The sequence below is a fragment of the Neocloeon triangulifer genome, unplaced genomic scaffold, assembly GCF_031216515.1.
Source record: "Neocloeon triangulifer isolate White Clay Creek 2 clone unplaced genomic scaffold, ASM3121651v1 ptg000022l, whole genome shotgun sequence".
Classification (NCBI taxonomy): Eukaryota; Metazoa; Arthropoda; class Insecta; order Ephemeroptera; family Baetidae; genus Neocloeon; species Neocloeon triangulifer.
In genome coordinates, this window is record NW_026775562.1 from 2,190,488 (window position 1) to 2,203,400 (window position 12,913).

At 33.6% G+C, this 12,913-nt stretch overlaps 2 protein-coding genes across 3 annotated transcripts; one reads left to right on the forward strand and one right to left on the reverse strand.

Moving 5' to 3' along the window:
• The first annotated feature begins 3,058 nt into the window (after nt 1-3,058).
• Nucleotides 3,059-10,138, forward strand: LOC132204440 (uncharacterized). 2 transcript variants are annotated; one of them, XM_059632940.1, is made up of 5 exons: nt 3,059-3,163; nt 5,044-5,156; nt 8,336-8,425; nt 8,794-8,994; nt 9,965-10,138. In XM_059632940.1, exons 2-4 carry the CDS (start codon nt 5,059-5,061, stop codon nt 8,966-8,968), a joined length of 363 nt encoding a protein of 120 aa, XP_059488923.1. In that variant the 5' UTR covers nt 3,059-3,163; nt 5,044-5,058; the 3' UTR covers nt 8,969-8,994; nt 9,965-10,138. The 2 variants fall into 2 exon arrangements, with proteins under 2 accessions (XP_059488923.1, XP_059488922.1); XM_059632939.1 differs by having other exon boundaries at nt 3,080-3,217.
• Nucleotides 10,139-10,715: 577 nt separating this feature from the next.
• On the reverse strand, nt 10,716-12,083 carry LOC132204403 (uncharacterized). Its single transcript, XM_059632894.1, has 7 exons — nt 11,930-12,083; nt 11,662-11,739; nt 11,480-11,596; nt 11,332-11,371; nt 11,214-11,272; nt 11,043-11,157; nt 10,716-10,992 (listed from the first exon to the last, which is right to left on the reverse strand). Exons 1-7 carry the CDS (start codon nt 12,035-12,037, stop codon nt 10,772-10,774), a joined length of 738 nt encoding a protein of 245 aa, XP_059488877.1. The 5' UTR covers nt 12,038-12,083; the 3' UTR covers nt 10,716-10,771.
• Nucleotides 12,084-12,913: the final 830 nt, after the last annotated feature.

Sequence of the window (12,913 nt, forward strand, 5' to 3'; positions counted from 1 at the left end):
AGCAGAGGAAAGTCAAAGTCATTCTAAAAACATTGAAAAATAAATGAAATAAATAAATGAATGTGAGTAATTAAATTTTTTTTATTAAATGAAGATTTCTTTTACTTGAACTTTATGATTTTATATTCAATCACAAAATCTTTTGAAGTGCAGTAGATTTATTATTAATTTGTTTCATATTCTTAATTTGTGTAATTACATAAATTGCAATATTAACAAAACAAAATTTACAATAAGACAAGACATAATCAAAAGACGTGATTGAAGAATTTTGGAATTTGGATTTATTTTAGGATTTGTAACATTTTAAATAGCTTATATCACATTAATTTTATTTTTAACTGAAACAAAATCTCTTTTTGATATTATAAGAAAGGAAATATAAGTTGAAAAGTTAATAGAAATATTTTTAATGTGATATTTGGCTTTTTTAAATAGAAAATTTAATTTAAATTTTTTAATTAATAAATTGATACTGAAACTCACCTCACTTCCTTGTTGTCTGGACAGAAACCAGAGGGAAACTGACCCGAAAATTTAAAGGTGCAAAAGCGATGCAAAAGAGGTTCGGTAAATGTGGTCAAAACGCGCGTCACAAACTAGAGAGCACTCGTAAATTTTGAAACTGGAATGGAGAGCTTCCCACGTTTACACGCAAACACAAGGAGAGTCAAAAGGGTGTTAAAATCTCTAATTACAAAGTGGTCATCTCTTTGTATAACTTTCAGCTGATCAACAGAAAAATTACAGCAAACAATAATAGCAAAAAAGTACTGGTAAGACTGGTGCTTGAGTATTTCCTTTTGCAAAATTTATTTATTTATTTATTGAGGTGATTCCTTACTGGATCTGAAAGTTCACTTTAACGAGCAAAGTTTTCTTTTGAAATTTTAGAAATATTTGAGACTAGAATCAAATCACAATTTTTAATAAAATTTTAATTCATTTATTGCAGAAATGTTTATTAAAATTTAGTATTGCATTTATTAATCTGTCGTATTCGGTAATAAGTGTTAGAAAAATAAAAAGTTAATATTTCCTAAAAAATGGAATTTTCATTAGATTAGTTTATTTCTCTCAGATATTTTGTGTTTTCAATCAAAATAAAATATTACTAAGTTCATTCATTTTTATTAGTATTTAATTTCCTCATCTACACCAGACCTTGACTTGCTTATTTTTCACCATTGTGACCTTTCATTTATTACTTTCTTTAATAACTAATCAATTTCCATTTCGAAGTTATTAATACTTTTTCTCGGCAATTGTCGGTCGCCTCGGGGAATTCCAATTGCAGAAAACTTGTTTGTCGTTCGTTCGATTGACTCCCCCGACGCGAAATTTCTCATAGGACCAAATAATAAAATGTGGTTGCGCGTGTTTGCCGACGCAGATTGGTTCGCGAGACTCGCTCACCTCGAAAGGGCACTGTTTTGTTTGCCGCCGGCCACCGTCATTAAAATCGCGGTGACGAAACTCTCAGGTTCATTTTTAGATGAATGTTTAAATGGTTGAAAAGACTCGACTCTCAAAGGAAACGCCTGCTCGAGTCGAATGTAGGCAACCTGTTGGACGCCCCGAGCGGGAGGGTTGCATAACTTGTAATCTCTTGACTTGCCAAAAATTTAGGTAATAAAATGAAAATTAAATGAAATTTGTAAAGGAGATTTAATTTTATAAATGATTTGGTCGGTAAAAAAATCTTCATTACAAAGTTTTATTGGCTGTTAAAACTTTTTAACATGGACAAAACGCCTCGGTCTAATGCAGCTTCAAACTTCTCTACACGAATTGACACTTGCAAAACTACCATACGAAGTGGAAAAACATGTCAAAGGGTTTCATTTAAATGCAAACTAAGTTTGGGCTGGGACGTACAAATCACGTCCATTACAAACAAATAATGTTCGGTAAAAATTGAATACACAAAACCATTTCTCAATGAAATTCCTTTTTTGATGATTTTGGCAATTATTCGCATTTATTTGCTACACGGCCATGTTGTGCTTTCTGCTGATAAATTACTGGGCAATTACAAAATCGAATTTTTTTAGCGGCAAAAGAGGCAAATCAGTGTATTTTGTCATAATTTATTTGGTTTCGTAGATTCGGTTATTTGAGGCTCACGAAGTGTAGCAGAAGACAAATGTAATTTTAATCGATTCAATCGTTTCTGCAAATCTTTTATGAAAAATAATTAGCGATTCAACCGTGATTAAAAATAGTTGTTTTGAGTAGTTTGAGTGGTTTTACGAATATTCCGTCACCATTGCTTTAATAATCGATTTTCAAACAAGAAATTTTGTATATCTTTAATAATACAAATTTCATAATTCAAATAATAAAATAATTTTTAATAAAATATAATGAATCGCAAAAATTACTTACAAATAATACAAATTTAAAAAAAAAATGAAATCTTTGCTACCGGTGTTGACGTTTTGTCCTACAATTGAATGTCTTCCAACAATTGTTTTTATTTTCTGTAGCATGCAGAACCTGAAAAACAGAGGATCGAAAAATGAAATTAAATTTCATATACAAAAATTGTTTTTTAATTTCTTCTCTTTGTAATTATAATTTCTCTTTTTTTAATAATTATTATTTTAGTGAAATTTTCACTTTTAAATTTAATTACAAAACATTCAAAAATAAACAAAAACAATAATTTTTCTTTTGATGCCGAGGGGGGAAAATGTTAAGAGAGCAAAAGGCCAACGGCACCGTAATCAAAGCTTAGCTGTGGGAAAACTCATCATTGAGACGAGTGACACGTACAGGGGGCGAATTAATTAATTGGTCGCGATACAGATCGAGTGGTGCAAATCGCGACACCCTCGACGTGTGTGTCGAGTGTTTGCTCTCTCGCGTGTGCAGGAATGGCACAGATAAAGAATGCATATCTCTCATCAGGGTACACACACGCGTTGCTAGTTCGTTTTTTGCCCTGCCCGCCGCTCTTCCACCCCTGCCCTGCGTGTTGCGTCACGCCGGCTTCGAGAGAGTTTGCGGAGAAATGTGCGGTCGCTCAGCCCATTGGCTGCTGCGTGCCTCGCCGCTTTCCACTCGCGTTTCGCGAGCCAAATATAAAGAGCGGGTGGAAAGCGGATTTTCTACTTAGACTCGGACAAAACTTTGGCACCGCATTTACTCCCGGCATTAGGTGAGTAGAGTGTGCGACCCGGGACGACTAGAAATTGCACGTACTCGTTCTCAGGTGGGACTTCAAAATCTTCTTTTATGGAATGTATTTTACTTTCAAATATATATTCTTTTATTTGAAACTCATTTGAGTACAACTTCAACTTAACTTAAAAAATTTTACAAAACAATTTTCAATGTGGTGCGCGACAAAATAAATTCAAAGTCTTTCACTTCATTTTTGAATAGTCATTAATACTAAGGATGCGATTTTTGCACTCGGCCAGGTGGTACTGGGTGCATTTCTCACCGCATAGCAAACACACGCAGGAATCACTTTCATCGAAGCACTGCTGTCGCTCGGAACTATTGCTACAGATTTGGTTCCAAAATTTAATTTATTTAAGGCATATATTATATTTTGACCAACCGCTGGAATCAGGATAAATCTTGTGAAATCTTAACCATAAGAAAATTGCTACTCCGTATAATTTGTAAATTTGGGCGTTTTTACTTTAAATGAATATATTTTCTGCAAATTTTAAATTCATTGTGTTTCAAAAGATACTCCACTTTTGAATGTTTAATTGTTTTGGAGAAAAAAAATCATGCATGGAGAAAAAATATCTTCAACTTTGACCTGCGGACTTTGAAATTTTAATTAATTTGTCAGCCGTCTTATTTTTTTTTTCTTCCTTTTGGTCAATGTAAATTTTAAGTGCTTGACAATTTTTTATTTTCTAAATTACATTTAAACCAGTTTTATACTTGGAGCCCCTGAAAAATAAGTGATTTTGAACATTTTCATCTCTAATGAGCCAAAGAAATCATCCTGATTGACCAAAATCGGTTTTTCCCTGCTAATAGCTGGTCAAAATAAAATATTTCCCGTGTGTGCGTTGGCATGTTTGTTGAATTGATTGAAATTTGGTTTATTTTACTGTGCAAAGAGAGTATTTAAAAAGAAAATAAAAAGCATTTTAATATATTTTAAATTCACACATTACGTAAATATACAAATTCAGTTGTTGCAAAGAGAAGATTTTTATTAAAATATAGTGGTTTAAATTGAAATTATTGAATAAATTAAATTATACTATTAATCCTATTGTAATTATTTATTCACGGAAATAAAAATACGAAGTAAGTAACGTTGCTGGCTTTTTGATTAGAAGTTTTTAAAGCGTAGATATTAAGCATTGAGCAGTGAATTTTCTTATATTGTATCTAAATTAACTTCAAACAGACGCTATTTAAGAGTCATTTAACGACTCCTTATTGACATAGTCAAATCAAGTCTTTACAACAATGATGATTAAATTTTCCAATTATTGATAAAAATGTTTCCTATTGTTGAAAAGACTTGATTTGACTATGTCAATAAGGAGCCTTTAAGGACTTCTTATTGACATAGTCAAATCAAGTCTTTTCAACAATATAAACAGATTTTTGCGATTGTTGAAAGACAATTGGAAATTTTAATCACCATTGTTGTAAAGACTTGATTTGACTATGTCAATAAGGAGTCCTTAAAGGAATTCATCTTAAATTCAGTAATTCATCTTGATTAAACCGATTCATAAAGATTACATTTTTTATTAAATTAATTTGCTTTAAATTAACCATTTAAATTTTATCCAAAAGAATATGCATTTTAGCAGTAATTTTTGTAGACCCTTTAAAAAAAGGGTCCTGATTTATCACGCCAAAGAGTTGCCAAAAGCAGCTTACTTAATGACAACAAGTACTCTAAAAAAACAAGCAGATTAGTCTCTCGGGATTTGGGACGAAAGTTTGGGCAAAGTCGTCCTTTCGCTCCGCTTCCCGCAGGATTTGGCGTCTTGTTGACACATATCTCTCGCCTTGCCTTACGTGGAAATGTGTGTGTCTATGTGTGAGCAGGCAGCAGAGAGAGAGATGTCGAAATTCACCGCTCTCATCATGTGCATACTTGCGGCCGTCTACTTGTGCGCCGGAATTCTGGCTCAACCAGTGGCTCAGGATCTTGCTCAAAGGTCAGAAGCATTTTTTAATTTCGCCAGACTTTATTCGCGCATTATTGTGTATTATTAGCATTGCTTGTGTTGTGTGCTTTGTCTTTGTAAAAACAAAAAAACTACTGTCGCATTTCTAATTTAATGAAAAATTCCGCAGCCAAATGCAAAGTTTTGCGCGGCATATCGTCGGCTACGCGGACAGATGGCCAGTCCGTCGCTCCGCTTTTTGACACAAATGGCCAGTAGCCATTTGCGCCGTTGGTACAAATGGCCAATTCGCATTTCCGGAGAAAATTTTTTTTTCTGCGCGATTATGTTCAAAAAGTCAAAATGCATCAGCCCACACGCTAAAAGTACCAACTTTACCCGTAGATGGCTCTTCTGTTGAGCCCGCAAGCAAGAAGTGCCATGAAAGCCACGCCCCCTCATGTGGTTTCCCATATCGCCGGATAATATAAATAAATACTTTTAATGCGTTTAATGTTAAAATTGGAAAAAATGATAAAAATAAAAAAATCTTGAAAAATGTATAATAAATATTAAAATATTTTACAATTTTCTAGAAGTAAAATCTCATTATTAGTTAATTACTAATTCAAATGGACAGACTCAATCAAACGAAGTGTTGCGAAGGATGCTCTCGTTGTAATAGACGTTTGCGCGAATGCAATCTTTTTTTTTTAGGACTCGTGAATTTAAAATATTCAAAATTTCAGCGATGAAGTTCAATTTAATCATGTATTTTTTGAAAATGCTAGATTAAAATTAATTCCGTCTAGGAGCGGAGGTATTAATGTTTCCGCGAGAATTTTTTCCCGTCCATTTTAAAAATAGAGAAAAGTTATAAAAAATAATAACCTAAACAGAAAAATGTTGCCAATTAAATTTTCTACAATTTTTTTCATTGGCTTAGCAACGTTAAAAATTTTTTCACTTACATACGGAAGGCTCAAAGTCAAAATAATATTTTTTTATAGCATAAGATTTTTTTAAAATTTTTTCGAGATAGCCAATCGATTGGAAATTAAATTTTCACCTTCGTTATTAAATTTCATCAAAAAATATTGAGCCGTTTTAAAATAAGAATATAATAATGTGATCACCCTGCTTTTGAAGACGAGGGTGCCGTCAGAGCGCTCACGAGAAAGCAAAGTGCAACTTAAAAACGGCTCAATATTTTTTAGTGTAATTTGGAAGCTAGATTTAAAATTAAATTTCCAATCGATTGGCTATCTCAAAAAAACTCTAAAAAATTTTATTCTATGAATAAAAATAATATTTTGACTTTTAGCCTTCCGTACATAAGTGAAAAAATTTCTGACGCCTTTAAGCCAATGGAAGAAATTGTAGGAAATTTAATTGGCAACATTTTTCTATAAATGTTTATATTGTTTTAAGCTTTCCTCTATTTTTAAAATTGATGGAACAAAATTCTCGCGGAAACAATAATAACTCCTCTCCTAGACGGAATTTATTTTAAAATAGCAAATCAAAAAATTAATTATCAAATTATGAATCAACGCTGAAATTTTAAATAATTTAAATTAACGCGTTCTAAAAAAATATTGCATTCGCGCAAACGTCTATCACAACGAGCATTCTTCGCGACACCTCGACTGACGGGGCGCCACTGTTGTGTCAACCAGCCGCTCCGCAGCAGCGGCTCCGATTTCGCCTTTATTTTCATATCAGCGGTGATTTTTCGTTTTTTGAAATAATTTTTTCACTAATTTAATTTCAATATCATCCTTAACCTTGAGTTAAAAAGTGGATTCTGAAATCTCAACATTCTCGCAGATAATCAGTTTTTTGCTTCTCCTGTAAAATTCGAAAAGCTGTCGAGTGGCCATTTGTTCCAACGGCGCAAATGGCTAGTGGCCATTTGTGTCAAAAAGCGGAGCGACGGACTGGCCATCTGTCCGCGTAGCCGACGATATAGAATTTCTTTTATCTTCCAATATATTATCATTAGACGTTGTTCGATTAATTTCAACATAAACAAATTGAAAATTGCACTTTTAATCGGTTTTTCTGCAAAATTATGCCCTTAACGGAGAAAATATTAAACATTTACAATTTTAACAGATACATTTTGTTAGAAAATTGCAATTAAAAAGATAGTTTTTGCACCATTTCTTGGCTTAAGGAGGTTTAATCGGACTATTTTGCGCCATTATTATTTTTTTGTAAGCATTCATTGTAGCCGTCAAAAATTTAAACCAATATTTTATGAAATGATCAAAGAAAAAATTCAAATTAAAAATAAAGCCAACAGAAACTTATACTTATTTCGTGTTGTAAATATTTTGCGTTTTACCTAAAACAAATTGTCGGTTACGGGCAAATTTGTTTATTATAGACCATTTCAAAATTGGAAATGCTGATTTGAATTACACAAGCACCGTTTATTTGATGGTCTATGGAAGTAGAAACGTAGGCAAGTAATTATTAATTTTATAAGCGTATCATGCAACCCGCACATCACCTTTGTTTAAAAAATCCATTTCTTTCTCAGGGATTTGCATTCAAGGCGGGCACCCTTCACTCTTTCCTTTCACTCATAGAAATAAGAGAATTTGCTCGAGTAGAATGGAAAGATTTGACAAGCAATAGAAAAATCTTCTTCTAGGCAAAGCGCATTGAACAAATTATTATTTTCTTTTACAAATGTTTGAAAAGAGTAAGAAATAAATGAAGTTTTTCACACGATTCAAATTGTTGTGTTGTTGGCGACATTTTCGTTGACGGAGTAATTTCCGGAAAAAGAAATCCCGCGTGATTGCATACTTTTTTCTTCCATTCGCCAGGGGCGGTGGAGAAAATTGTCTTTCCAATTTTTTAATGGCTCGTGATACTTCTTGCCACTTGTTAGCAATAATTGGCTTCGCCGCAAATTTTGCATGCGAAATTTGGTCTAATTTCTGAATTCACTGGCTTCTCTGTATTTCGCTGCTCCGGGAAGCAAATTGAGAAAATATGAGACAGAGCCGAGCAAGCAGCGGCCTCATTAATTCGGAAGCTGCTGAAGGCGAAACGCAGTCGTTTGACTGACATCCGACTCGCGCTCACATTTACATATTTTTTATTTGCCACGCACGTCGCGCGTTTCAATTTTCCAAATTGCGCTACATGAGGAAAATACGATGCGCAACTTTCTCGCAAACGAGAAATTAATTTTACAATTTTTACGCCCACAGCCAAGCTCAGGCGATTCAAGATTACGAACGGCACGTGCAGCAGTTGCAGCAGGCGCTGCAGTTTTTGTCACGGGAAATCCAGCACGCAAAGTAAGCATAGGGGTTCACTATCTAAAGTCACTTTTGCACAATTAAATTTGTCGTGTGCAGCGGGCGTGGGTTTGCAGCATTGTCTTCTTCCTTAGAAAAGCCGCAGCTTTAATTAATTTCGTCAAAGGGTTAAGCACTTCTTCTTTTTGTCTCCGACGCCCTCGCGTCTTGAAAGGGAAGCGAAAGAAAAACACAAAAAAAAAACTAATTAACATCCGTGTTGACTTTTACTTAAAAAGCAATTTCTAAAGGAAGAGGAGGAAAAAATTAAATAGGCCAGAGAGAGAAACGTGACGGGAATTCCTAGCCAGAGATCACATATAATCGAATTACTTTCTTGAATTATGATTTACATTAAATTTGTTAAGGAAGCGCTCAGGCTGCTTCCTGAACGGCGGAATGGCCCACAACTGTGACCTGAAGGACGTCGTGTCAGCCGTGGACGAGGCCAAGTACTGGGGCTCCTACTTGTCACCGGGCAAAAGGCGTTGGGGCGCGTTGACCCCGCCGGCTTCAGACCTCGAATTTGTCCAGTCCGAATAACCACATCGTCCTTTATGAAAATTCAGGTTGGTTAAAATCAATTTAAAATTCAATTGTTTTCTGCTGATTGAGACGCAATTTTATAATGCATAATATATATTAAATGAAATCTCTTGGAAATTGTTAACTTCAAATGTTGAAATGCAAAAACTCCCCGAATTTATGAAAATATAAATTTTTATTTGATAGATATACACGTCTTTTTCAATTAATTAGCTGAGGCGGATGGGGTTTTTTCTATCTCAAAGATTTTAGGAAAAAAATCATTTCCTTCAACAATTGAAATTTTCACTCCTAAAAATTGTCTATAAAAACTTGGAGTAAATTAACAACAATAAATGTCAAATGAAATGAGAAAATAAACTGCATTAAATTTCATCAAAAAAAAATTTCAGAAATTTTCTTTAAATGATTATTTCTGCTCTTGTTTCACTTTGTATTCGATTTATTAAGTTTAGCAGAAAAATAAAACTCCCTTTGCAACTAAATACTAAAGGTCATGATTAATCTCATAATATAAATTTCTGAGGAGAGTTATTCCCATCCAAATTAAATCAGCAGTTTCATTTCATTGTCTCTGTCTAACTTGGAACATTCCTTATTCATTACGAGAGAGATTGTTGCTCCGAAGGGATTGATTTTTATCCAAGCGTCACAAATGTGTGGGTTTTATCTGCGGGGAAAATTTTTAACACTCCTCCATTGCGTGGGGTAAATTTATTTGTTTTATATTTCATATTTTCTTTTTTCCCACCCAGTTTAATTAATGAAAAGTGCGGATTAGGTGTCACAATCCTGGGATTCGGTGCGAGATACAAAGAAGGAATAAAAAAATTTTAAATGCTAAAAAAAACATGTCATTTGAATTTACACGAAAAACCTGGAGGAAAATTACTGTTCTGCAATTCCCAGCGGGGTTTTGTGTGTTTTGTCTCATTTCACTTACTCAAATTAAGCGAATGTCACAAATTATCAGCGTATTGTGTTGTGTTTCAGAGTCTAACGAGCTAGATCACGCCACCTTCCGTCTGCACCATCTGCCAACTTGAATTAGCAACACCCGATGTATCCCTGCGTTAATGTGTACAATTACTGCACTTGTCACACCTGGAATTAATAAAATGCGTCTTTCTTGAATTTCGTCACATGTCTCACGTTCGTAGAGAGTAATTCAAAGTGCAAAATTCATTTGTCTCAATTCCCTACTACATACGCAAAACACTTTTCTTATTTTCTGAAAATTCTTATCGAGCTTTTAAAATAAAATTCTGAGGAAATAAATTTTTGCGATTGCTGGAAATTTTAACTCCCATTGATGACAGTGAAAATAATGAGTCTTAAATAGATGTGAATTTTGAAAGTTAGGCTTGCTTACAGAATTTGCGCCTCCTCCAATCAAGTGCAACAATATAATATTTAATATTGTTATAATCGTCCTAAATAGACGTAAATTTTTAAGATTAGTCCTGTAAAAAAAATTGCGACTCCTCTGAAAAAATTATTATTTTAAATTTCCTCGTTTTGAGGGACAGCAAAATAAGTTAGTTGGAGCATTTTTCAAAATTATTAGTAATAATAGAAAGAAGAGAAAAATATTTATTTCTATTAATGAATTTACGGAAACTCTAAAACATTTCCACTTTTGGAACTGCTAAAACTTCCAATTAAAATGAAATCTTTTTGGAAATGCTAAGGAAAACGAGACATTTTTTTAAATTACAACCATGCGATTGAAAAATGTACAATATAGATTGAAAATTTTGAATATAATCCTTTTATTACTTTTACATAAAGAAGGTTGATTCAGTTGTAGCAATTGTCGGGCAGTTGGCAAACGAAGTTTAAGGTTTTGTTGCAGGATTCGGTGAGCAATGTTCCTTCGCCCAACCAGGCGATGGAAACGCAGTCGTCAGTGTCGTTTGTCCTGTACCGCCACCACAACGAGCTGTCCTCGGGCAGTTTGGATCCATCAAGCCAGTGATAGTCGGTGTCTTCTTTCTTGGCCGAAACCCACCAGTCTTTACCTGCACCAAATTTCGATTAAAAATATTGCGATTTTAACTTTAGCGCGCACTATCGTCGATGCTTCTGGCCTCATTCCACACCATCCGCAGCTCTTGCACACTTCCAATGGTGGCCAAATGCAGGCCGTGCTGCCTGCAAGTCTCGTTCGCCAAACTCCAGTTTCCCTTCGAGAAATAAATAATTCAAAATTTTCATATTCATAATATTTTTTCAAACAAACTCGCGTTTTGCCGTCGAAGAAATAAGTTTTCCTAGACAGCGTCGTCAACTGGGTTGAACCTGATTTGTGCGATTATTTATTTATTTTTTTTTTTTTCAATTAATTAAATAGAACTTGCGCGAAACGAGGCATTTGCCGGCAAAATCAAAGTTCAGCAACTGAAAACAGAAAGGAAAATTACAAATTTTAACTGCGACACATTATCAACCTATGTTTGTATTGTTCGTTGGCAACTTTGTAAAAATTAAAAAAAAAACTGAATGAACCTGGTTGTGGTGCTGATCGACGAGTGCGGCCAGTTGATCCAGCCTGCGATTGGTGCCTGAGGTCAATTTTTTCAACTCTTCGTTTTGCACTTCGACCTGCCTTTTCGTTTCCGAGATCTACCAAATACAGAGTGCAGATTCAACTAGATATTAACATCATTTCAAAAAATTATCATTATCACGTGTTCAACAACGAGTTTGGTCAAACTGTCGAGCTTCTGATTGATATTTTCCATCAGCCCTTGATCAGAGTGTTGCACCTGAAAAGAGGATTTAACATAAAATTTTGATTTTTCTAGCTTTCTAACTGGAATTTTATTGTAATTTATTGAAAGAAAAAAAATCAATATTTTCATTAATTAAAAGGAAAAAGTTGTTGAACATTAATTTATTTTTTAATTTTCTTTAGAATAAATTAGAAAAAATATAATATCATAATTAAAAAGATACCTTTGTTGATTGCTTCGAATTTTGGTGGGGGTCACCGTCGGCCAGGACGGTGGCGAGTATGAAAAATAGCAACATCAAAATGCGGACCATCTTTTTCTTAACACTCATGATTACACGAATGATACAAGAATAAATGGCAAAGAGGCGCGTTTTATCTTTTATCAGAGTGGCCTTTGCCATCAAGAAAAGAAAAAATAACCGGTTTATTGAGGATATTCACATGCTAAGTTAGCACCAGAAAATCCCATAAGCAAGTTATCATGTGAATTTCCCTTATTATTATTTAATTTAAAATTTCAATTAATTAAATACATTTTTGGAAATAAAATAAAAATATTCCATAAAATAATAAATGAGCGCTTATTCTCTTCACTTAGTAATCCAGGGATAAATCAGATCGGAAAAATTTTATCCCGCTGTCCCACAATAAATATTTGTTTGTCACACCTTAATTTTTTTCGCCCTATTCATTAGAAAAAATGTTTTTCTTAACTGCCTTGACATTCTCAGTCAGATCAGATTTTTTAGAGAACTGATCGTGAAAATAATAGGGAAAACATGTAATCCTAATGGTAAAATGAAAAAAAAAATTAATTTGACATTCTTCATATTTTAATAACTAATATTTAGTAGATCAAAGCAAAATAAGGCCAAGAATTTATTTTCCGTTGAAATTTTATGCATGTGAAATTTCCCTAAATCAAAAAAATCAAACGGTTATTTAATAGCTGAAGTTAAATTTCATTTGATATTATTTTTTTTTCTTACAAAGAGCAAAAAAAATTATAAATAAAGAATAAAAAAGAATGAGAAAAAAACAAGTTTTTATTTCCGCCCATCTCAAATTTTTAGGCTAATAAGAAACCAACATATTTGAGGAATCAAAAAATAAAAAATAGAAATAAAAATAAATGAGGTTGCATGCACGCTGGGATTGCATGCAGGCTGAGATTGCATGCAGGCTCAGATTGCATGCAGGCTGAG

What these genes read in the sequence shown, in the direction of transcription:
- LOC132204440 (XM_059632940.1), top strand. Translation starts at nt 5,059, where the DNA reads ATGTCGAAATTCACCGCTCTCATCATGTGCATACTTGCGGCCGTCTAC. An exon ending in GCTCAGGATCTTGCTCAAAG is followed by an intron (nt 5,157 to 8,335) that starts GTCAGAAGCATT and finishes TTACGCCCACAG; the next exon opens with CCAAGCTCAGGCGATTCAAG. An exon ending in CGGGAAATCCAGCACGCAAA is followed by an intron (nt 8,426 to 8,793) that starts GTAAGCATAGGG and finishes AAATTTGTTAAG; the next exon opens with GAAGCGCTCAGGCTGCTTCC.
- LOC132204403 (XM_059632894.1), bottom strand. Translation starts at nt 12,037, where the DNA reads ATGAGTGTTAAGAAAAAGATGGTCCGCATTTTGATGTTGCTATTTTTC. An exon ending in ATTCGAAGCAATCAACAAAG is followed by an intron (nt 11,740 to 11,929) that starts GTATCTTTTTAA and finishes TCCTCTTTTCAG; the next exon opens with GTGCAACACTCTGATCAAGG. An exon ending in CCAAACTCGTTGTTGAACAC is followed by an intron (nt 11,597 to 11,661) that starts GTGATAATGATA and finishes TGTATTTGGTAG; the next exon opens with ATCTCGGAAACGAAAAGGCA.